The sequence below is a fragment of the Rousettus aegyptiacus genome, unplaced genomic scaffold, assembly GCF_014176215.1.
Source record: "Rousettus aegyptiacus isolate mRouAeg1 unplaced genomic scaffold, mRouAeg1.p scaffold_m13_p_3, whole genome shotgun sequence".
Lineage (NCBI taxonomy): Eukaryota > Metazoa > Chordata > Mammalia > Chiroptera > Pteropodidae > Rousettus > Rousettus aegyptiacus.
The window spans coordinates 172063369-172086801 of NW_023416306.1; the positions used below are offsets into that span (position 1 = coordinate 172063369).

Genomic DNA, 23433 nt, shown 5'->3' on the forward strand with positions numbered 1-23433 from the left:
GCCGCGCGGTGCTGACGGCCGTCGTCCCGGCCCCCAGATACACTTCCTGTACCAGTACTCCCTCCAGTTCTTCCTGGACATCTACCACAACGTCCTGTACGAGAACCCGAACCTGAAGGGCGTCACGGACCACACGCAGCGCCTCTCCAGCATAACGAAGGACCTCTTCCAGGTGCGGCGCCGGCACGCGCGGCTTCCCGGGGGGCGGGGTGCGGGGCGCGGACGCGGTCCCTCGGAAGCAGCAGCGGTCCCTGCTTCTGTGCCCAGGTGGCGTTCAACCGGGTGGCCAGGGGCATGCTGCACCAGGACCACATCACCTTCGCCATGCTGCTGGCGAGAATCAAGCTGAAGGGCACGATCGGGTAAGGCCGGGCGCCCGCCTCCCCTCCCTCCTGGACGACGGCGTTCCGTGGGTGCCGATGGCCGTTTGACGTCGGGATGTGTTCTTGTTTTCTCTAAGTCGTCGCTGCTCTTTTAGTGACAGCAGAAATGAACCTAAGAGACCCAGCTAGCCTGTCGCCCCCTTTGCAGGGAGCCCACCTACGAGGCCGAGTTCCAGCACTTCCTGAGAGGGAAGGAAATCGTGCTGAGCGCCGGCTCGACGCCCGCGATCCGGGGCCTGACCGTGGAGCAGGCCGAAGCGGTGGTGCGTCTGAGCTGTCTCCCGGCGTTTAAGGATCTGATCGCAAAGGTTCAGGCCGACGAGGTGGGTGTTCCAGACGAGTCTGTCCCCAGGAAACGGGCAGTGAGGGAGTGCGTGTGTCGTGGCAAACCCAGAAACGTGTTTGTGCGCTCGTCAAACGTCTGGAAGGCCAGGCCCGCCCCGCACCCACCGAGATGGTGGCCGCGGTGACGCTCCCGCTGTCTCCCCACAGCAGTTCGGCATCTGGCTGGACAGCAGCTCCCCAGAGCAGACGGTGCCGTACCTCTGGAGTGAAGACACACCTGCAAGTAAGCCCCGGTCAGGCCTCCTGCTTTCCTTCCGGACCTAAACATCCGGTCGGGCTTTGGTGCTTGAGGAAGGGATGCTGCCCCCAAATAGTCCGTGGTTCCTGAAAGAAGTATTCCGGCTTCAAACTTGAGGAGTTAGTTTAGCAGTAGGAGAGCAAAAAATTCCTAGTTCCTGTTTCAGCTCACTCTTAAAGACCAAAAGAGAAACAGGAAGGCCTCTGCCCACCGTCGGGGGCGATGGGCTGTTGTGAGCTTGTCACCCGAGGCCCTGGGCCAGCTGGGCCAGGAGGCGGCGGGCGAGCTCTACCCGGCTGCAGGCCACCAGTGCTGGCGCTCCTGTGTGGTGGTCCTAGATGCCGGTGTCCCCTGCAGCACACGGGTATCGGGGTCTTTTAACGTCAGTAACTGGCACAGCACCCACGAGGAGACCGAGGCAGTCGCTGTCGTGGGTACGCCCAGAGGGTCCACTCAGGGCACAGGAGGTGGTGGCAGTTCTCCTGGGGACAGGGAGGACCAGAGGTGGGGTCGAGATTCCCGAGGTCGTCTGATCTGAGTCTTGGACACTTCGCCAAGCCAGGCGGGGGCACAGCTCACAGTCTGTGCTGTCGCCAGCCCCCACCACTCCGCGCGGTCTCGTTTCAGCGCCCATCGGGCAGGCCATCCACCGCCTGCTCCTGATCCAGGCTTTCCGCCCCGACCGCCTGCTGGCCATGGCCCACCTGTTCGTCTCCACGAACCTTGGCGAGTCCTTCATGTCCATCATGGAGCAGCCACTCGACCTGACCCACATCGTGGACACAGAGGTGCGCCTCGCCGCCCGGGCTCTCCTGGCCCCTGGCGGGTACCCGCTGTCCTCTGGGACACGCTCACCTCCGACTTATTCGTGTGCAGGTGAAGCCAAACACACCCGTCCTGATGTGCTCTGTGCCTGGTTACGATGCCAGCGGGCATGTCGAGGACCTCGCGGCTGAGCAGAACACGCAGATCACCTCGATCGCCATCGGTAAGGGTGCCTGACCGCTCCCTGGGGCTGGCGGCCCGCAGAGGTCACGGTGGGCACTGACCCCGGGCCTGCCGCGCTGACGCGAAGCTCTCTGCTCCAGGCTCGGCAGAAGGCTTCAACCAGGCAGATAAGGCGATAAACACGGCCGTGAAGTCGGGCAGGTAGGCCTCTTCCGTCCGTTCGGGAGCCTCGGCTGCCCAGAGCTGGGACAGGAGACCGAGCCGGGCCGAGGCTCTGACCCCCTCTGCCTGCAGGTGGGTGATGCTGAAGAACGTGCACCTGGCACCGGGGTGGCTGATGCAGCTGGAGAAGAAGCTGCACTCCCTGCAGCCGCACGCCTGCTTCCGGCTCTTCCTCACCATGGAGATCAACCCCAAGGTGGGCGGGCAGCGGGGGGAGACGCCCGGCGCCGCGTCCAGACGACGTGCGTGGGGCAGGCTGACAGGCGCCGCGTCCCCCCCAGGTGCCTGTGAACCTGCTACGCGCCGGCCGCATCTTCGTGTTCGAGCCGCCCCCGGGGGTGAAGGCCAACATGCTGAGGACGTTCAGCAGCATCCCCGTGGCGCGCATATGCAAGGTAAGGACGCGCCCCGTCCCCGCGGCCCCAGAACCCCCGGCACAGCCGGTCACGCTAGGGGCCTCACGCGCAGGTAAAACCGCCCTCCTGTGAACGGGGTGGCGGATACGCGAACGGCGTCAGGTGGCAGCGGCGCGGCAGGCTCCAGGCGAGCACACGCGCCCGCAGTAAAGCTCTGGCCACATCCCCGACTGGTGTCCCGGACCAGGTGTCTGGGAGCCCTCCGCTCCCCAGCACGGCACCCAGTAAAGGCCGAGGCTCGTGGTGGGAGGATGGGTCCGGGTACTGCACTGGACCCTCGAACAGCGCAGGCGCTAGGGGTGCCGACCTCCGTGCCCTCAAAAACCCACGTGGAGCTTCGGACTACCCCGAAGCTCTACAGCCGTCCCCCAGTATCTGCTGGGAGTGGTTCCAGGACGGCCCCTCCCCCTGCGGATACCAGAGTCCTGGATGCTCGCGTCCGCTCTGGGAAGTGGCGGAGACGAGTGCACGCAGTCGGCCCCCACGTCCACGCGTGCGAACCGGAGTGCAGAGGGCTGGCCGGTGTGGATTGACAACCCCGCATACGCGTAGACCCAGCCCGTCGAAGCCCGTGCTGTTCAAGGGGCAACTCTATCTTGTGCCGTACTGCACCTTTTTTGACGTTTTCAGAAAAACTGTCTTCTGTGTAGTTTTCTCTTGGCTGAACACGTTACCCCAACAGTGTTATTGGGCCATGTTGAGTATTCGCATGGACTTGCTGCGCCCTAAGCCCTAGAGTGCAGGCGGTGCAGGGTCAGGACGTGGGGGGCTCCCTTTAGAGCTTCGATCACGACATAGGACCGCGCTGTTTCCTGGGATAGAAAGGGCGCTGCTTCCCGGTGACCCTGTGCGGTAACCTTCCTCCTCTAGTCTCCCAACGAGCGCGCTCGCTTGTACTTCCTGCTGGCCTGGTTCCATGCCATCATCCAAGAACGCTTACGGTACGCGCCTCTGGGGTGGTCGAAGAAGTACGAATTTGGGGAGTCTGACCTGCGGTCAGCCTGCGACACGGTGGACACGTGGCTGGACGACACGGCAAAGGCAAGTGTGGGCCGTGCCCGTCCGCGGCGGAGGGGGAGCACGCAGACGTGCAGCGGGGGCGCCGTGCGCTCGGCTCCCGCACACAGCCCCGGCGGCTGGGGGGTGGGCGCGCTGGCGGCCCGCCCTGCACTCGCTGACCAGCCTCCCTCACCAGGGGAGGCAGAACATCTCGCCGGACAAGATCCCGTGGTCCGCCCTGAAGACCTTGATGGCCCAGTCCATCTACGGCGGGCGAGTGGACAATGAGTTCGACCAGCGCCTGCTCAACACTTTCCTGGAGCGCCTGTTCACCACGAAGAGCTTCGACAGTGAGTTCAAGCTGGCCTGCAAGGTCGACGGGCACAAGGACATCCAGATGCCGGACGGCATCAGGTACGCGCCCGCCTCCCCTGACCACGCGGCCGCCGCGCCGGGCTGCTCCCGGCGCCGCCCGTGACCGCGCTTCCCGGCGCGCTGGTTTTGCAGGCGCGAGGAGTTCGTGCAGTGGGTGGAGCTGCTCCCCGACGCCCAGACGCCGTCCTGGCTGGGCCTGCCCAACAACGCCGAGAGGGTCCTCCTCACCACCCAGGGTGAGTGCCCCGGCCCAGCCCCCGCCCGGCACCAGCTGCTCCGCCCCCCGCGCCCGGGGAGGCAGGGGGCAGAGCGGCTCCCGGGGGCGTCTCCCGCAGTGCGGGCTCAGTCCCGGGCAAAAGCCGTGATGTTTACGGAAATCAGGTCTGGAAGTCACATTTGGGTTTTCATCCAACAGAAATAACAGAAATAATTTCATTTTTTTTTTTTTTTAGAATTGTGAAGTGCTTGGTACTAAGTGGTATTTTAAACTGTTACTCTATCAAAACACATTTTTTTTAGAAATTTTTTTTTTTTTACCTGCGAGATTGTTGTCAGTAAATCGTGTAATCCAGTCCTTCTGAAAGTGTGGTCCGCAGAGCAGTAGCATCAGCCTTGCCTGGAGATTCTCAGACATGCAGATTCTCAGGCCCCAGCCCACACCTCCTGAATTGGAGCTGTGTCGATGAGGCCGCGTGGGGCCAGCATGCAGGCCCGTCACGCACTGGTCGCTAGGGCGGAACCGAGCCGTTCACGGCAGGCCTTCCGTTCAGCCCTGTGACAAGTTGCAGGGCTTGCTTTCTGACCAGGGGTGGCCTAGAATGCGTGCCAGTGAGGTGGTGGCAGCCCCACAGGTGACCAAGGTACTGGTTGGGCTGGTCAGCCGCTGAGAGTTTGAGGCCCGGGTGCTAAGCAGGTGGGGGTAGCAGCATCTCACACAGGAGCATGTGCACCTGGGCGCCACCTGAGGACAGGGCCAGCGCTGAGAAACGCATCGCCGGCAAGCTTCCTCAGGTGAACGTCACCGTGGCCTCACAGCCGGGTCGTTTAGCCCGCTGCGCGCCCGGGCTGTGTGTGCAGTCTGCTGCTCCTGGGCCACAAGCCCGTCAGCATGTGACTGTGTCAACCACAAGATTAAGTCAGGCAGAGAGACGGGTAAACGTGAGGCGTGCGGGGCGCCCTGCTCCACCACAGAACTGTTTTACGTGAGGAGCGTGAGTAACTCTGAAGTTACCACACTGAACTTTTCATTAACATGTAAGGCAGCAACGTGGTCGTTGCCGTCATCAGGCACCCCGTCCTGTGCTCTCACGTGACCGTCAGCGCAGGTTTACACACCAGCAGCACCACCAACACGTGCTCAGCGCGTCGGCTGCCACGGGGAGGGCCACAGTGCTAAGCAATGAGACATTTGCAGCCGCGTCATAATCTTGCAGGTTCATGCACACGGGCCTCAACCCCGCCCCCAGGCGGCAGTGCTGCTGCCAGCACGGGGTCGGGGCTGGGGGCCGGGCAGGCACACCACGGCTCGCTCAGGTGGGGGCAGGCCTCTGAGCGGGGTCCAGAACACGCAGGCAGCCAGCCCGGAGTAGTGACGCGCTCACAGCGCAGGTGGCCTCCCCGCCCACGGCCCTGGCTTGACCTGGTAGCAGGTGTTCTGGCCAGGCCGTTTTCTGTGCTGCAGAAACACGTGCTCACTCGGCACCTGGCAGGTAAACTCACGACGTGGCCTTTACATCTTGGTCTTCTTTCCCTCCGACCTCCCGCCCGTCCCGTCCTTCCATCTGCTGCTGGTGGGGTCGCGGCCTAGGTGTGGACATGATCAGCAAGATGCTGAAGATGCAGATGCTGGAGGATGAGGACGACTTGGCCTACGCCGAGGCCGAGAAGAAGGCGAGGACAGACTCCACGTCAGACGGCCGCCCCGCCTGGATGAGGACGCTGCACACCACCGCCTCCAACTGGCTGCACCTCATCCCTCAGACGCTGAGCCACCTGAAACGGACAGTGGACAACATCAAGGTGGCCGGGCAGGGCGTGGGTGGGGCTGCCCCAGTGTCCACGGGCTTGAGATGGTCTTAGCAAGATGGACAGACAGCTGTGCGTAGTGTTGTCACATAGCAAGCACATGCCCGAACCCAGACAGAGAGGGTTGATCCTCACTGAACTGGCCAGACACGGCTGAGGAGGTCGTGTGGCTTCGCTCAGCCAGGTGAACGACTCCACAGAGAGTTGTCTGGGCCGTGTCCGTCGGGCAGGGCCGCAGCGGGACTGCGACCAGCTTCATGCGGGGTCTGGGCCCAGCCCGTGCTCAGATGCAGGGACCGGCAGGGCTGTGGACTCCCCGGACTCCCCGGCCCCCAGCAGTTGGCATCCTTGGTTTGCCTGGTTTTCTTTTCCGCTGGGGAAGGGGCCCCTTCTGAAGTCCGCCTTTCCCTCTGGCCATCTCTTCGAACAATTCAGGATCCTCTGTTCAGATTTTTTGAGAGAGAAGTGAAGATGGGAGCGAAGTTACTGCAGGACGTTCGCCAGGATCTTGCCGACGTCGTCCAAGTGTGTGAAGGAAAGAAGAAACAGACCAACTACCTGCGCACGCTCATCAACGAGCTGGTGAAAGGTGCGGGGGGCCCGGTCCCAGCCCCTCCGCCGCGGCCCTCACCTCCGGACAGGCCCGGAAATTCCCGACAGGATTTCTTTTCCTTTTGTGCTGGCTCACTGAACATTCACTAAAATCTTTATGCCATTTCTGCACTTTTGGGGGGATTAGGACAGAGAAAAGGTGGGGGACCTGGATTAGGACAGAGAAAAGGTGGGCGACCTGAGTCCAGAGACACAGGGCAGCCCCACATGTCTCCCATCGGCCCCAGAGCCGGAATGGCCAGCGGCACGGACTCGCAGGGTCGAGCTGGGCTGCGGTACTCGGGTGACTGTGGTCCTGCTGGAGCAGATGCACAGGTGATGGCGGCCCTTTCCGGGTGGGCGAGCGACAGCTGGCGGAGGCGGCGGGGCGCGCGCGCGGGGCACCCGGTCCGCACTGGGGACCGGAACTGACGCCGGCCCGGGCCTTCCCCCCCACAGGCATCTTGCCTCGGAGCTGGTCCCACTACACGGTGCCCGCGGGCATGACCGTGATCCAGTGGGTGTCCGACTTCAGCGAGAGGATCAAACAGCTGCAGAACATCTCCCTGGCGGCTGCGTCTGGCGGTGCCAAGGAGCTAAAGGTGGTGACGGCCGCTCCTGAGCAGCCGGGCAGCTGGGGCGGGGACAGCCAGGGACGGGGCTGACCTGGGGGACAGGTGAGCTCGCTCCTCACCAGGCTGCTGCTTCCCACAGAACATCCACGTGTGTCTGGGCGGCCTGTTTGTGCCTGAGGCGTACATCACCGCCACCAGGCAGTACGTGGCCCAGGCCAACAGCTGGTCCCTGGAGGAGCTCTGCCTGGAGGTCAACGTCACCACCTCGCAGAGTGCTGCCCTCGACGCCTGCAGCTTCGGCGTCACGGGTGAGTGGGGTGTGTGGAGACCCAGCCCACTGTCTGAGCTTCTCGCTCACGCTCCCCGCGCCGGCCTCCAGGCGGCCCGGCTCGCCTGCTCGCGGTGCCTGGTAGTCCTCGGACGGTGCTCCCGCCCCAAGGTGTGCGGGGAGGTCGCCGCCCAGGAGCCAGAGCTGTGCCGTGGGTCGGCCCCCGCGTCCCGTGGCCAGTGGGCGCGCAGAGCTGTTCCCGCTCCCGATCGGTGGACTCGCCCCCCCCCCCAGGTCTGAAGCTGCAGGGGGCCACGTGCAGTAACAACAAGCTCTCGCTCTCCAACGCCATCTCCACCGTCCTCCCGCTGACGCAGCTGCGCTGGGTCAAGCAGACCAACGCCGAGAGGAAGGCCAGCGTGGTAAGCGGCGGGCACCACGTTGGCGCCAGGGTGGCGTCCCCTGCCCCGTGTCCCCGGGGACTTCTCCCTGCAACTAGGAATCAGCTCCTTCAGGGAGAAGCCCACCCACGTCCCTCTGGAGTAGAGCCACGGCCACCCGCAGCCGGCTCCTGGCCAGGTTCTCGTTCTTCCCTAACCCACGAGTGACGCCTCTGCCTTTGCTCATAGGTGACCCTGCCCGTCTACCTGAACTTCACCCGTGCAGACCTCATCTTCACGGTGGACTTTGAAATCGCCACCAAGGAGGACCCACGCAGCTTCTACGAGCGCGGCGTCGCTGTCCTCTGCACCGAGTGACTGGGCTTCCCCAGCTCCCCGTCCTGTGGCGGCGAAATGCACCATTTAACATTTATTGGTTATTAAACATTTGGAGGGTGTGGGCTTGTCCCAGGAAAGCCGTCGTCGGTTCGAGGTTGGCGGATCGTGGACGAGGCCCAACACCTGGACTGGTGGGAACCGGCGGCTCCACGCACGTGTTCGCGGGTTGATCGCATGGCTTGTTTTATTAAATAAAACACTAAGCATGAGCCGGCCCCGCCTCTTCTGTCCTGATGCTGGTCCCAGGGGCCGGAGCCCTGGGGGCCTGCTGGGTCGTGAGCGCCTTGGGCACTAGGGCAGCTCAGCTCTGGCTCCTCCTGGATGGATAATCAGTACCTTAGCTCATGGAGCCTGGCGGTGCTGTGTGTCACAGATGAGGCTGCCGACACCGTCATCGGCTCCGCCCCCCTTCTCCTCCCTGGCACCTTCATTCCACAGCTCCCAGGGTGGCAGGAAGCCGGGCAGGTGGTTGGTAGGCTGTGTGGCTGTGTGGGACGTGGCGGGAGACAGGTGTGGTGGCTTCTGGCCTGGCCTGCCCTGCAAGAGATCTGGGATGATGGAGCCCAGGCCTCAGGCTGTGATAAACCTGTTCTTCCTGCTGGTGGCCACCAGGACCAGCCACCCGCCATCCCACACGAACTGTTCTGGGCCACAGCAGAGTGGTGGCCTGACTGGATACTCAAGCCCTGCCCCCAAACCCTGAGGGCTCCCGCGAGCTGCAGGCTCCAGCTGTCCCCCTGCCTGAGCGTTAGAGCCAGCTCCTCACCCACTTCTCGAACATTCCACCAGGGGTCCCTAGGTGGCTTGATTGCAGTCCAAAGTTGTATTCCATTGAAAATTGGAGCCTATTTTAAATGTTTTTCTCTGAACCAGTAAATAAGGATTCTTAGCTTTTCTACAGTGGGAGTGCTGGTCAGTGCTGCAGGTGGTCCCCGGAGAAAAGCTAGGACCAAGTGATGATGGGGAGTCCACAGAGAGGCCACCATGGGCGAAGGCTCCGGCCCAGCCCTCCCAAGCCCACCCCACTTACAGGCGAAGATCCCGCACAGGAGGGGGGTGTCCTGTGAGCCTGGACGCCTAGCTGGGAGGGAGCGCAGAGCAGAGCGGCCCCCAACGAGGCCGGGGCCTGGTCTCCTGCCCGAGGGCAACGAGCAGAAGCAGCCTGGCCACTGGCCACACAGACTCAGCCACCCGCTGAGGTCGGGGTCCAGGATCAGAGCTCCCCCATGAAGGGCTGCGTGTGGGCCCCACGAGGAGTACCCAGGGCGCCTACTTCCTGCCTCCAGACCTAACATCCCAGGTGACCACTGACCAGGGCAGGCTCCATGAGCCCCACCCCCACACCCTGGGCCCGGGGGTCCCCCACCTCTAGGACCATCCACTCGCTCTGTATTTTAAGGGTCAGGCTGGACAGGGGCCACAGCCCTGCCTACCTGCAGAGCCGGCAGAGAGCGGCCCAGAGCACCCGCCCGAGGGGCCAGCCCACCCCCCACAGCACGGGGGCCCTCCTCGGGGAGAGGCGCCCCACCCGCCGGGAGGGACAGGAGACGTTCGGGTGCATTCCCTTTTATTGACACACGGGACAGTGGCCACGGCCACAGCAGAGGGACTCGGCCACCCAGCGCTGACACCAACTCCACTCAGGCGCTGCTCTGTCCGTTCTTGCCTGCGAGAAGAGGAGCTGGTGGAAGGGGGGGCGCACAGGGCACCGCCCCCCGGTCTCACGTGGTGCCGCGTCCCGCCCACGGCCACGCCCACCGGCCCAGCCGACCGGGTCAGCTGTGCGAGCCCCGCCCCCGTCGGCCCCCAGGGCGCTGGCGCCCCCTGCCCGAGCTGGCCGCTCACCTGGCCGCTCACCTGGCGCTAGGCCGCTCGCCGCTTCTTCCTCTTACTTTTCTCAGGCTCTGTAAGTAAAAGTTCCAGTTTCCTCTTGGACAGTGAGAGCTTGGGTCCCTTGTCCCTCTCATTCCCGAGTCTGGGTGGTGGCCGTGACCCTCTGGCTCTGCCCTGAGCGCGTCTTCCAGTCTCAGGGGGCCCCACGGCAGAGAGGAGGGGCGCCCGGTCTTCCTCCATCATTCTCGAGTCCTCGGGAGACCCGGAAAGCCGGGCCGCCCACGCTCGCGCCTCGGGGCTGCCGGCCTCCGCCGGCTGCATGTCCACGTCGTCGGCCCCCAGGGCGGTGGGGCTCGCACCGGCAGCTCTGATGACGAGGTCTGCGGCTCTCGAGGGAGGGTCTTCCGAGTGAACCTCTGGACCACTGTGCTTGTGCCAAGGCAGGTTAGAGGCCACGGCACACGGAGGACCATTGCGGGCGCAGGCGGAATGCCTGGGCCCATCTTCCGAATCATCATAAGGATCTAAAAACTGAGTCAGAAGCGTGAGCTGTTAGCAGGTCCCAGCAGCGGACCCCGTAGAACGCACATTTTCGGCTCAGGTTACTTCTTCCATCACTGATGTTGGTCTGCCTTGCAAATACATCCTTTAAAGCAGGGGGCCCCACCCCCCAGGCCACGGACCGGGCCGCTCGGCAGATGCACAGCACAGCGGGCGAGCGGGAACCCCCGTCTGCATTCGCAGCGGCTCCCCAGCGCTGGCTCCGCCTCGGACCACCAGGCATGAGAATCTCCAAGGAGCACCGGGCACTGTTTTAAAATGCATTCGAGAAATATCCCATGGCCCCCAAACAGCCTGAGGGTCCACTGGCGCCGGCCCGGCCTGAGCCCTGTCATTTCAAGGGCTCCAGGTGCAGGCCCGGCTGGCTCATCCACACCGCCCAGCCCAGCCCGGGCAGTGCTGACGCCATTCCCTGCCAACGTCCCCTCCAAGGCACCACATCCCCGGTGGACAAACAGCCCCGTCCTGTCCCCCGGAGCAGGCCTGTGCAGACACGTCACCCCTCCCGCAAAGCGGCCGGAAGAAGCGAAACAAGCACTTAATCCAATCGCTCCGTTTCCCAAGGCCTGTTCTCGGACACAGGGCCGCCGCCGCCTGACCCCTGACCTCTGACCACGGCGGCGGGCAGCTCTGGACCTTCTGGCCATCGGTGCCAGAATGCCACGACTGCCCTGCCCATCACTGTCCCGCCTCAGGGCTCGCGGCTGAGTGGCTCTGCAGTGACGGTCCCCACCGAGAGCCTAAGTCCCTGTGGTCGAGCACAGACCCCTCCCGTGCCAAGGCCATGAGCCACATCTTCAGTGCATGCTAAGACTCGGACCCGCGAGGCCGGGAGTCAAGCGGGCTGACGGACACGGCGTGCAGCCCGTGTGCCCCTGCTCCCCGGGCGGCACACCCAGAGAGGGCCCGGGGCACAGCCCCCGCCCCACCCAGTGGGCAGTGAAAACCCCCGAGAGCACTCGCTCCCTCTTTGGACAGTTGACATTTCTTCCAAAAAAAGGTAAACATGGAAATAGTTAAACGCCGTAATCTACAGGCAATTGCAATTGTTTCAGATTCAGAAAGTGGTCGGTACTGTAGAATTCACAAAGCCAGCAGCCACTCTGACCCCTCACACACACAGAGCAGTCGGCGCCCCCCCCAGACGGGGCGTGGGCGTGGGGGTGGGGTGGGCGGCAGCCTCGCGCTGCAAATGAACCAGCGTCAGTTCTCACAAACCAAGAGGGGTGGCCTGGGATATTTATTCGCTAGGTTTGAAGGACGACTTCACGGCTCACACACCCGCTCTTTGACCTTACCTCACATCTTACAACCTCCGAGACCAGGTGCTAACTACACCTCACCTGATTATTGAGGTGGTATCAGAGGTTTTAAGACGTGAGGTAATGTGATTATTGAGATCGATTTTAATTTTGAGACTCATTTTGAGATTAATTAATTGCAAACTGATGGTCTCCTCAATCTTCCAGGCAAACCTCTCTGATTCTTTTTCTTATATAAAAAAATTTGAAAGAGAAAAAACAATTTAAACATCAAAGTGCATTTTTCCCCCAAAATACGGTACCACCACTGTGAAGAAAAGAGTCCACACAGCAGGCCTGGGACCACACTCCCTAGAAAGGTCTGCTGACAAGGCTGGCCCCTGGGGACCTGGGCGTGGGGAGGGCTCCTGCCACTCCCTGCCTGAGAGTGGCCACTGGCTCATGCCACAACTTACCTCTCTCCAGATTCCTGCAACAAAGTCCATGTGGCTCTTGCTGTGACTGGCCTGGGGAGGAAAGACTTAAATAATCCTTTCTGTCGAGGGGGACGGCAGCTTCGTGTTCGAAGGCAAGACAACAAGGGTGCCCACTGCCCACGCCTGCGGTCTCTGCCGCACCGGACACCCGGGGGATGGTGGCCCCGGCAGGCAGGCAGTGACAGAAGCTTCTCCCTGGAGCCTGGGCAGAGGCAGAGGTCTGGTTTGCAGGACTCGGGGGAAAGCAGAAGCAGGAACGCAGCCAGGAGAGGGCGCGTGCGGGAGGCAAAGTGACCGTTGACCCTGCACGTTCCCCCGGCCCCTGTTCTGGACCCAAAGCCGGAGCACCGTGGGCGACGGTCGGTCATCCGTCCCAAACCCTTTGTTTTATGGACCCAGATGTGGCCGGGCCTGGCTCAGGGCTCCCGGGGAGAACCCAGGCTGGCGTCCGTTACCTAGAACGCTCCCCACGGACCCAGGCTGCTGGGAGAAGCAACTCTTCTGTTTTTTTCTCAATTGAAAGAAAGAGCCCCAAAGGACAGGAATTCAAATCAAACACCTCTAATTTGAGGAAGAGAAAAATGACCTGTCAGGGTGATGCCAGGGACCCCTGAGAACTCTCTCCGTGGGGGCCCAGGGCGGGGGCTTCTGGTCACAGCATGCAGCAGGGACCCTCCCGACCGGCCGCACCCCAGCGGGAGGGGGGGGTGCACAGGAAGCACCTTGAAGCGATGGGGCGTGCTCCTCTGCCTCCTCTGGAAGCCGGCCCGGGCGCCCGTCACACCGAACGCCGCCCTGATGCAGCCGGGCCGGCTGTACCTCAGACCAAGCATGGCTCGGGCGGTCCGGCACGGACGTCTCACTTAACTGCACACGTCAAGGTCGCAGGGACAAAGCACAGGTCAGCAGTTACAGGGGCGGGCGGGGCTGCCCACGCGAGAACGGCCGGGTTCCGTCTGCCCCCAGGCCGCGTCTGCCACAGTCAGGGCCGTGCACCCCGAGGGGCGAGTTTTACCGCAAGTGATACCCCAGTAAGACCGATCTAGGGCGTTTTCAAAAATCTTTCTCGTTAAAATGCACAGGCGGGTGCTGGCGCGGGCACGTAGCCCAGACAGATAACCCCGCAGTGGGGCGGGCCCCTCCGCTCCCAGGTGCTGTGGCGTCGAGGCCCATAGGAAATGTCACACGGCCACTGACACAGAGAGTCCGAGACCTTTGGGTGGGGCGGGGACCACGCCTGGCTCACCAGTCCTCCAGCTTTGTTTTGCTTGTTAATGGAGAAGAAATTTTAAGCCCAGGCTGAGGACTGACTCACTCAAGGTGACAAAATTCTGAGAGCTTTTCCTAAGCAGTTTAAAGTTTTTAAAGACATAGTTTTAAAAAATATATTTTTTTTAAATTTCAAAAAAGCAAAGCTATAACCTCCCCCGACCTCCAAAGAACGGAGAGAAAATCCACTCTATAAATAAATAAATAGATAAATCTGAGAGAACCGGGGCCTACAAACCTGCTGGGAGTTTCATGTCACTTGCTTTCCTCGGAAGTCTGGAGAAGGCACCGCTGGACCCTGCTGGAAAGGGTGTCAGTCAGGGGCAGCGCACGAGCCACGGACTCGCCGTGACAAACTCGGCTTCCGACGGGCTCCCCGGAACGCCAGCTCCCGAGCGCGCAGAGCGAAACCTCAGAGAAGCGGGAAGTGCCACGAGCCGGCCCGAGTGTCCCCACTGTGTCCTCAAGTGAGAAGTCCTTGACCCCCAAAGGGGCTGCAGCTGCTGCCCCGCCCCACAGGGCCAGGGCAGCTGGGCCGAGGCCACCACCTAAGGAGCTGAACACTCCCAGTTAGCACTCAGGGCCCACGAGGGTGCTGAGGTCATGTGTGGAGGCCTCGCTTTTCGGGGGACACACGGGGGCAGGAAGCGCGGTGGGCCCGCGAGGTGGACCCTCCAGCTGGGAGACCTTTCTGCTGTATGTCTGACGTTTTCCTGAAGAGTTTAGGCGTCGCCCCCTGTGCCTGAGAGCCACCAACCTCTCCCTTCAAGCAAGTCCTGCCTGAAGCCCTCACCCAGAGTGCCTACCACCCCCCGGCATCCGTCCACGCACACGCGGGCACATGCGCGCACACACACGTGTTCACACGCCCCGCACCCACGTCATCCGGCCCAAGGCTCCACCCAGCACCCCTGTGACCCCAGTTTCCACCTCCCAGCTCCGCACCCCCGAGCCCACTGCCTGGCCTCCCCTGGGGTCTCCAGTGGGTTCTTCCAGCCTCACTCGTCCTGGATCAAACTGCTCATCTCGCCCAGGACTGCCGCAGTGGAGCCTCCGCCTCAGCAGGCTGACTGCAGCCTCCCGCGGCTCGGGCTCGACACACCTGGCGTTGCCTTCGCCCCTCTTTCTCCCAAACCCCACATCCGGCTCATCAGCCAGTGTCGACTCAACCTTCCAAACGTGTCCGGAATTCAGCCACTTCTCTCCATTTTCACAGCCACACCCCAAGTCCAGCCATTCTCCCCTGTCCTCTAACTGGCCACCAACGCCCTGAGCCCCGCCCGCATCCTCAGCCCGAGCCCTCGCTGCACCCAGGGGCCTCAGCGGACAAGCCCACCGCCCCTCCCTGGAGCCCCAGGACCCCCAAAGGGTGCAGCCGCCCTTGACCAGCACCTGGCTGTCCCCCACTTCCATCCTGTCGTGACTCTAAGGCCACCCTCAGTGAGGCCTCCTGAGAGACCCCTTATTGCACGTCAACCTCCCCCAATGCTGTCCCCCATGCACGCCCACACACTCACTCATGCACACACGCGCACTTTTCTCCTTGGTCCTCATTTTCTACCATTCTCCGTATTCTCCGTCTGTGGACTCACACCCCATCACTGGCCTCTGTGCCCATAGCCTGGCATGGCGCTAAGCATGTGGTCAGTGCTCAAAAATGTTTACTGGGTGCATGCGTGCACGCACACGTATCCTAGCTGGGTGCATGCGTGCACGCACACGTATCCTAGGGACCTCGCCCCCAATTCGTCCCAAGCCAGACGCATACCCCCCCCCAAGGTGCAGCCCCCCTTTCGCAGCCTCCACGGCAGCCACACGGCTCCACCACCCACCAAGACCGGAGCCAGCACCGTAAAGGTTCCCCTGGAAATGGTACGGCTGTCAGGTCCGGAGCCAGACTTCCGGGGTCCAAACCTCAGGTGCACCACCAACCTGGCTGTGTGGCTTCAGATGTCTAACGTAGCTTCCCCCAGCCTCAGTTTCCCCGTCGAGGAGTCAGTGACGTGGCACGTGGGGGGTCAGCATGCTGCTCTGTACGCTGGTTATCACTTCACTGGCTACTCCGGGATAAACATGTCACTCACACAGCCCACTCCATGCAGACCACCACCCAAGGGAGTTGGAAGGCTCGAACGGCACTCTGCCACTGGGAGAGTGACCTTTAAATCAGAGCGTCACCCTCCACAGGGGTGGTGGGAGTCCGCACGCCACACACAGTGTGTTTCCTATTTGATGCGAGGGTCTTGTCCAAAATCCTCTCAGGAGGCCCCCCCAAAATATACATCCACACCCTCACCCCTAAAACTGTGCCTGTGGCCTTATTCAGAAAGAGTCTTTGCAGATGTGATCGTGTTAAGGGTCTCGAGATGAGGTCCTCCTGGATTTGGGACGGGCCCTAAGTGCAGTGACAGGTGTCCCGAGATGTGGGCACACGGGCACAGGGGGAGGTGGTGTGGACCGAAGGCAGAACAGGAGCGAGGTGACCACAAGCCAAGGGACGCCAGGCGCTGCCCGCGGCCCCCAGAAGCTGGAGAGAGGCCCGGGACAGGCAGTCCCTCCGCCTCCGAGGGAGCCGGCCAGGCCCTGGGCCGCAGACTCCCGGCCTCCGGGGCTGAGGGAGAACGCGCCCTGGCAGTCTAGGAAGTGGCGTGGCCCTAGAGAAGTCCGTTCCTTCGTTCGCACTTCAGAAGAACGAGAGAGAGCAGGTGGTGTGCTGTTTACTTGGGGAGGAGCAGGAGAGAAGCCCGCCTGGGCACCTGGGCCGAGGAACCCGCAGCCACACCTCTGAGCACCGAAGACGCGCGAAGGACCGGGCTGGACGCAAAATCATCCTGAACGCAATTTTGGTCACCGGAATGCCAATCATTTAAAGTGACACTATTTCCAACACGTGGGGAGAAATACCCGGACTGGTAGGGAACGCAGGGAAAAAGAAAAAAAAGTTTGGGTGGAATGGTATACAGGTCCATTTTTTAAAAGGTGTTATCCTTCAGTGTTATATTTGAGTCTTAGAATGCAGTATGAAAATATATAAAAGAATATCAAACATATAAAAGAATATATACGGAGGGTATCATTATACTATAAAAAACAAACAATCCCAGCCCCACCCCCATGAGAAAAAGTCATTTTCATAGACTGACCTCACAGGTGTCAAGAAGTCATAACCTGGTAACCTGAGGCTTTAAAACGGGAAAGTTAGGGAGCAGCAAACCAACTTCTGGCCAGTCTTTGGTTCAGCCCCCTGTCACCCTGGCCCCACCCCCTTCCATCCCGGCCCCACCCCTTCCATCCTGGCCCCGCCCCTTCCATCCTGGCCCCGCAGCTTCCTCCTGGCCCCGCCCCTTCCGTCCTGGCCCCGCCCCCTGCCCATCTGTCTCCCAGCTTCACGCAGCTGTGGTTATGAAGCAGGAGGATGAAAAGCCCAAAAGCAAAACAGAAATGGAAGACGAGAGAGTGCATTTGTCCCCAGCGTCCTCCGGCACATTTTGCAAGTTAAATGCACCAGACGGCAAAGGATCAATGTGGTAATTTGACATTTGTTAAAAGTTGAACACTTGGCAAATTTTCCTAATAAAGCGTTATAGTAAAAATTTATTTGAAATAATACAAATTAAAGGCCTGCCAACAAGGCAGGAAGAGGGAAAAAGATGATGGGTCAGGACCTTCCCCAAACAGTCCCAACCCCAGGGGCTAGGGCGGCCTCCGGGCTCCAGGGGAGGGAGGGCGTGGCCCGGGGCCTGAGGAGCCGCAGCCCCTACCTCATCCCCCGACCCCTGGAGCCGAGCCCGGGAGGAGCAGCCCCCGGGGACAAGCCGGCTCCCCACCAGAGCCTGTCTGAAGGTCCCTACCTGGTGTCACGGAGTGTCCAGGAGCAGGGGCTGCTAACGTGCGGTGCAGGTGAAGTCCAGAGAGCCCGCTGCTGAGAGAGGAGCTGGGAGAGAGACCCGTGGCCTAGAGGGAGGGGGCGGGCATCAGCGGACGAGCCCGTCTTTGCACAAAGACCGGCCCAGCAAGTCTACTCCCAAGACCCGGAGAACGGGAGAAAGAGTGCCATGAGCCGCCCGTCTCCTGCAAGAGAACACGGTCCAGCTCTCGCCCCGGGGGAAGAGGCAGGGCGGGAGCAGGGGCCCTACACTGACCGCTAAGTCGGTCAGCATTGAACCCAATGTGTGCATTTCCTCTTTAAAGGGAAAACACTTTTAAAAAGTCCCCTTAACAACATTCGTCAACTAGCCAACAGTTCCACTTCAGAACAGACATCCTTTCCTTGCGATCCACTTTGTTTTGGAAGGAAGGTTTCTCAACCCCCTCCTCCCTCAGGGTGGTTTCTAAGAGGATGAGCTTTACTCCAGGGTAGACGCAAGCGGCACCAAAACGGCCCGTCCTGCCACAGGGAGCCGGATCTTCATTCTCCTACCCACTCGAACCCCAGATCTGGTTCGGCCTGCACACACCTGAGCACGGGAAGCCCCATGAGAGCGCGTTTTCAAGGACACTCCCCCTGTGTGCACACACATGCACACAGACACACGCACACACATGCACATGCACACACATGCGTGCGCGCACACACGCTCTGTGCCCTTCGGACACACTTGTGACAGGAACCCATTCTGATGTGAACACCTCCCACTTTTTTGAACTCAGGTATAACAAATTAAAAAGGAATGATGGTGGATTTTTTCCCCACTTTGCAATTTCCTGTCCCCATGCCGCCTGAGAAAAGAAAGGTCAAACATTGGAACTCCTGTTTGTTCGAGACAACGCTGACCAAGCAGAGGGGGGACGCGGTCCGACGTGGCCCCTTCTCGCCGCACCTGGTGTCTGTGAGCTGGCCTCTCCAAAGCTCCTGGGCTCCCAGCAGAATCCATCAGATCACAAAGTTCTGCAGCCGAGGAAGAAGAATCCCGTTCAGGCCGAAGGAATCCACAGAATGCATGGGCAAAGGGGGGGGGGGCATTTTATTTCTAATTTTAAAACACCTTTTCTTAGATGAAAACAAGTTAAAACATTTTGAAGAAGTACTGTATAGCTTTGCATGCAGACACTAATTAACCCCAGGTTAATTCTCAGGTGTCCTGGTTTGGGGGGGGGCCCACATTCCCAAGCACAGGCTGGGGTCAGCCCCCAGGTCACTGCCCTTCACCATGGGCAGAGCTGGCCCAGGCTACCCCACGATGGAAGCTGGCTGAGAGGTGCCCCTTCTCAATCCCTCACTCTTCATGCCTGGGGGAAATGTAGGAACCCCCATATCTGTCCCACCTCACACCAGGGTCTCCCCCTGCAGACCTGACTCCTGGGGCAGGGACATTTCTCCACTGGGGGAAATAAAGGGATGGGTCTCAGAGGCAAGGATCCCAGCCCCAGAGGGCGGGCACCATCCTCACTATGCATGGCAAGGACCCCTCATTGGGGTGGGGGTTGGAGGTGGCAGGTGATGTATTCAGTCTGGAAGGGCAGGGACCCCTCACCCTCTCAAGGGGCACTGTCCTCACTTCCACAGAGCAGGACCCCCCACCCCACCCGCACCCCGGATCTGGGGCCCGCAGCCTCAGGCCCCTTCTTGCTGGAGGAAGCACCACGCCTCCTCATCTCTGGGCGCAGGCGGCTTTAACGGTGCCGCGTGGGAACAGCAGCTGCGAGAGCAGGTGGCAGCACCCGGCGCGGGGCAGGCGCACCTGGCCTTGCACCTGGGCACCCACCTGCCGGAGACAGGGCAGGCAGCAGCCTCCCGGCTCCCAGAGAAGCAGCCGCCACTCAGCCTCCGTCCGAGGTGGCAAGGCGCTGGGGTGTGAGGGGGACTTCGAGTAGGGGCGTTGTCACTCAAGTTGGGGCCCAGAGTCTGCTCAGGTGAGGCCCGGAGCGATGATGCTCGTTCAGAGCAGCTGGGGTGGGGACCCAAGGGTCGGGGGCGCAGGGTACGGGCTGTCGCCGACCGCGCTTACCTTCTGAATGGCATGTCCATTTTGTGCCCAGAGTGATGGTCCCTGAGTGCAGAGGGAAGGTCTCGCAGGCCAGGCCTGTGTGACGTCACAGGCGTCTCCATGGCAACGAAGCACGCGGCTCGGGGAGCCTGGCCCCGGCTCCCGGTGTCGCCCGCGGTGTGCGCAGCGCGGCGCCGCCCCTCTGGCCGCCCCCGCGTGGGCTCCGGACCCTTCCTCCCGCCCGGCCGACGGCATGATTTTGCCACAAAACCTTGAGTCGCTCCCGGTTCCCTAAAACGACGTCGAGCCCTTTCCCGCGGACAGCGCCCCCACCCAGTCCCCCTAATCCCGGAAGGCCCAAGCCCCCTCCCCACCCCTCCCACCACCCAGGCTCCGACTTCCGCCGGAAAGGCGCGCCGCTCCCGCGGCCCAGTGTGGCGCCGCCTCCGGGAAGCCTGCCTGGACTGCGCCCTCCGGTGGGAGCGGCGGCTCCGCGCAGCGGCCGAACCGGCCGCCGGGCCACTTAGCTGCCTGTCGTTCTACGTGGCTCGCTGGACTGTCCTCCTCGGAGCCCAGGGACCCTCAAGCCGTGCCACGCACAGTAGCTGCTCAAAACTCTATTTTACATGAAGAAATGAATCGGGGAATTAAAGATGCCACAGATTAGTGTGTTAGCTGCTTGGTCACTTATCAGTTTTAGTGATTTTTTTAAGTCAGGAAGTGTGGATCCCCAACTTTGTCATTCTTCAAGATTGCTTGCTCTGCTGGGTCCCTTGCTTTTCCGTGTGAATTTTAGAAATAGCTGGTTAATCTCTGAAAATAAAAAATGCCATTGGTCACGTCTAATCTGTAGGTCAGTTTGGGGGCATTGCGGGCTTAACGGTCCCACGCCTTCCGGGTTACTAGCCGGAGGGCTTTTCCCTTATTGGGTCTTTAGTTTTGGTGACAATGTTTTGTAGTTTTTAGAGTGAGCCCTGCATTTCTTTTGTTAAATGTATTTCTAAGTATTTTTCGATGCTGTGGTAAAAATAGACGTTTTCTTAATATTATTTTGGCTTGTTCGTTGTTTGTGTACAGAAATTCGATTGACTTTTGAGTATTGATCTTGTATCCTGAAACCTCGCTGAACTTGTTCTGATAGGGGTGTGTGTGCGTGTTCCTTACGATTTTCTATATATAAGATCATGTCACCTATAAATAGAGATGCCTTTTACCCCTTCCTGTCCAATCAGAATGCCTTTCTTTTATCTCAACTAAGCATCCTGGCTCAAAGCTCCAGCCAGTGCCGCACAGACGTGGAGAGGAGGGGCATCCTGTCTTGGCATTAGTTGCTCATTTAAGCACAGTCCCAAGTCCCTTGAGTATGTCTGAGTCACAAAGGCGTGTGAAGGGACCGATGAAGGACTCACGGTTGAAATGACGAAATGGCAGGGTGAAATCGGAAGGGGGTTCAGAAAGCCGTGGGCGGGGGGGGGACGGGGAGGGGGAGGGGGAGGGGTTGTGCGGGATGAGCTGCTATCCACTCGACTTTGTTAAAAGTGGGTAGACAGGTTATCAATTCTTTTTCATTCTGATTTGTTAGGGTTTTGTTTTTTTTTTTTAATCCGGAATTCATAAAAACAAGTGATGCCTTTTGGACCACACTTCCAGCTCCAGAACATCCATCGGTTGAGTGCTGAGGACTGAAGGTGCTGTCAGCTGGCTCTGCCCGGCATCACGGAATCTTTGTTCAGCTTTCGATGGTGATGGCGCTATTAATATGCCGTGACTCACTAAAAGCCTCGCCTCCTGGATATTCTTCCCAGGAGGGAGACGCGATGTCCCTTCCCATAGAAATCTGTAATCACACTTCCAAAGGTTGGAGCAGATCTGTAAAACAGGGACCACAGCTCCCTCCATTATACGAAACGATTCACACAAACTGTCCGTCGCCACAGGAAGGGGGGAAATGTCAGTTCTAGGTACCAGGTATTCAAATCCACAAATCTGTACCGGGCGCGCCAGGCTTCCGGTGAACAAACGCCACGCTCCCTCCCTCCTTCACGGGCGGACAGGCAGAGCGGGGAGGCAGGGTGACAAGCCACCACCGAGGCGTGGAAACGTGGCAGGACAGCTGTGAGAAAGTGCCACCAAGAAGGGGAGAGGATGAGAGTGAGGAGAGAGCGGCAGGGCTCTTCCGAAGAGAGGGACATGGAAACAGGCCGGACCACGGGTGGGTTTCTGTTTGGAGATGACAAAGTTCTGGGAAGAGGGATGGCTGCAGTTAGTCGCCACGAACCGCGAGCTTGAAACAGTACGTCGTCTGTCGTGTGCGTTTAAGGACTTAAGGACGGAGGGCCGGCCTGGCGGGGAGTCCGGTGCGCCAGCGCCTCCGGGGAGCGGCTTCTGCTGACTGCGCTCCGGGACCCCCCACCTCAGGCTGGACCGGAGGCGAACCGGGTTTCAGGTTTCGGAGACCTCCAAAATGAAAGTTAAAAAAGTGGGAGAAATCAGAGACTATAAGTTAAAGTGTTTGTACACCGGAGTGCTTAGGCGAAGTCATTCACAAATACTTGAGAGCCTGCCCTGAGCCAGACACGTTACACGCATTTGGGGCACACAAGGGAACGAAGGGGACCACACGCCTGCCTTCCCTCAGCGCAGGCCCCGTCCCATGGGCCCTTCCGGAAGCCCCGCCTTGGGGGCACAGCCGAGCCTCCGATGTCAGTCCCAGCGCCCGAACCCCAGGCCGAGGTGCAGGATGGAGGCTGCGGGCCTGCGCCCTCCCTAGGGCCTCCCGCGGGCCCAGGTGGCCCTGTGCTGTGTTCCCCATCAGGTGGAGTAGGGGCCACCTGGCAGGACGATCAGGAGGTTTCACGGAGCGTGATGGCGGAATGAGCGGATCACCTCGGTGTCCCTGGGATCACATATACTTGAGAGGCATGGGCCTCCTCGCCAGAGGAGTGGCGAGTGGCCTCGGGCCAGACCTGAGGCTGTGTGCCCAGTTACTGATTTCTACCCCCCCTCCACCCCCGGCTTTGTCTCATCACTCAGACTGTCCACGGGTCCCCTCCCAAGGCAGAACCATCTGGGCTCTCCAGCCTGGGGAAGCGCTCTCCCTTGTCCTGTCCTGGGGAGGCTCCCCTCTCCATGTCAACAGTCACCCCCTTCTAGCAGCTTCCCCAAACCCTGCCGCCCAGCGCAGCGAGCCCCTCCCTGCTCTGTCCTCACCCCTCGGCTGGGGACTGTACCGCCTTCATTGTGGCCGCCATTGCTTAGTGCTTACCGCTGCTCTGCTGGCCTTCCTCGGTGACGCTGTTTCTGAATGTGACCCACCCAACCGTACTGGGCTGGTTCTCAGTGGGCGTTCAATAAAACCTTGATGAATACATGCCTGGTAGGAATCGCTGAAAGTTCAGAGGACCGAGGGATGGCGAGGGCAGATGTAGTCTAGGAAAACTTCCTGGAGGCGGTGAGGCTTAGACTGGGGCTTTGCAGGAGGTCACAGTGCAGGACTGCAGTATCAGTGTGAGAAGTGAGACTAAGGTGACCTCACAGGACACGGGGGAAAGGTACCACCTGAGCAGCTCCGGTGAAATCTTTGGAGGCGACAGCTGTCGGTTTCTGAGGACTCGTTACACGCTGTCACCTAAGCCCGCCCTGGGACAGGCAGGACGGCGCTCTAGCTCGAAGGCGGGATCCCTGACTCGCAAATGAGGCGCCTCCTAAAGCTTTCTCTTTCATTTGCTATTCAGGGGTGACACACCATTCACGTGCTCATTTTAAGCCTGATGGATTTTAATAAAGAGCCACGCCATGTGGAAGTCCCTCTTCCCCTCTGCAGGCAATCCCAGCATGGCCCCCGGCCCCAGGTGGCCCACTCATCCACTTCCTGTTGTGTTGCCCTTTCTAAAATTTTATGAAAATAAAATTGTACCATGTGTAGCTTTTCCGTGTCCGGC

General features: G+C 60.6%; 2 protein-coding genes across 10 annotated transcripts in view; one reads left to right on the top strand and one right to left on the bottom strand.

Annotated features, from left to right (window-relative positions):
- The window catches only part of DYNC1H1 (dynein cytoplasmic 1 heavy chain 1), a 62789-nt gene extending 54416 nt beyond the window's left edge, over positions 1-8373 (top strand). Inside the window, exons 61-78 of one of the 2 annotated variants that reach the window (XM_016166003.2) lie at positions 38-172; positions 268-362; positions 532-706; positions 879-951; positions 1594-1754; positions 1843-1954; positions 2055-2115; positions 2209-2332; positions 2418-2531; positions 3423-3593; positions 3748-3965; positions 4059-4162; positions 5734-5945; positions 6387-6540; positions 7002-7144; positions 7257-7425; positions 7680-7807; positions 8015-8373. In XM_016166003.2, coding sequence (XP_016021489.2) covers positions 38-172; positions 268-362; positions 532-706; positions 879-951; positions 1594-1754; positions 1843-1954; positions 2055-2115; positions 2209-2332; positions 2418-2531; positions 3423-3593; positions 3748-3965; positions 4059-4162; positions 5734-5945; positions 6387-6540; positions 7002-7144; positions 7257-7425; positions 7680-7807; positions 8015-8143 — 2478 coding nt within the window. In that variant the 3' untranslated portion in view covers positions 8144-8373. Of the gene's footprint in view, positions 1-37; positions 173-267; positions 363-531; positions 707-875; positions 952-1593; positions 1755-1842; positions 1955-2054; positions 2116-2208; positions 2333-2417; positions 2532-3422; positions 3594-3747; positions 3966-4058; positions 4163-5733; positions 5946-6386; positions 6541-7001; positions 7145-7256; positions 7426-7679; positions 7808-8014 lie in introns of both variants that reach the window. The other variant, XM_016166002.2, reaches the window with a different exon arrangement.
- A 1341-nt stretch (positions 8374-9714) lies between these two features.
- LOC107521377 lies at positions 9715-19794 on the bottom strand. 8 transcript variants are annotated; one of them, XM_036218174.1, is made up of 9 exons: positions 19514-19794; positions 18386-18453; positions 17417-17519; positions 16709-16747; positions 13804-13863; positions 13019-13163; positions 12276-12326; positions 10010-10528; positions 9715-9830 (listed from the first exon to the last, which is right to left on the bottom strand). In XM_036218174.1, the coding sequence occupies exons 6-8, from the start codon at positions 13127-13129 to the stop codon at positions 10028-10030; spliced, it is 663 nt and encodes a 220-aa protein (XP_036074067.1). In that variant the 5' UTR covers positions 13130-13163; positions 13804-13863; positions 16709-16747; positions 17417-17519; positions 18386-18453; positions 19514-19794; the 3' UTR covers positions 9715-9830; positions 10010-10027. The 8 variants fall into 8 exon arrangements, with proteins under 8 accessions (XP_036074067.1, XP_036074068.1, XP_036074066.1 ...); XM_036218175.1 differs by having other exon boundaries at positions 10022-10528; positions 13804-13866; XM_036218173.1 differs by having other exon boundaries at positions 13804-13866.
- Between the last annotated feature and the right edge of the window lie 3639 nt (positions 19795-23433).

Bases quoted from the DNA above. Each gene is read 5' to 3' on its own strand.
- LOC107521377 (XM_036218178.1), bottom strand. From the start codon at position 13,129: ATGCTTGGTCTGAGGTACAGCCGGCCCGGCTGCATCAGGGCGGCGTTC. The intron at 12,327-13,018 runs GTGCTTCCTGTG...TTTCCTCCCCAG, and splicing joins GCACGCCCCATCGCTTCAAG to GCCAGTCACAGCAAGAGCCA. The intron at 10,529-12,275 runs GTAAGTTGTGGC...CTTCTGACTCAG, and splicing joins TTGCAGGAATCTGGAGAGAG to TTTTTAGATCCTTATGATGA.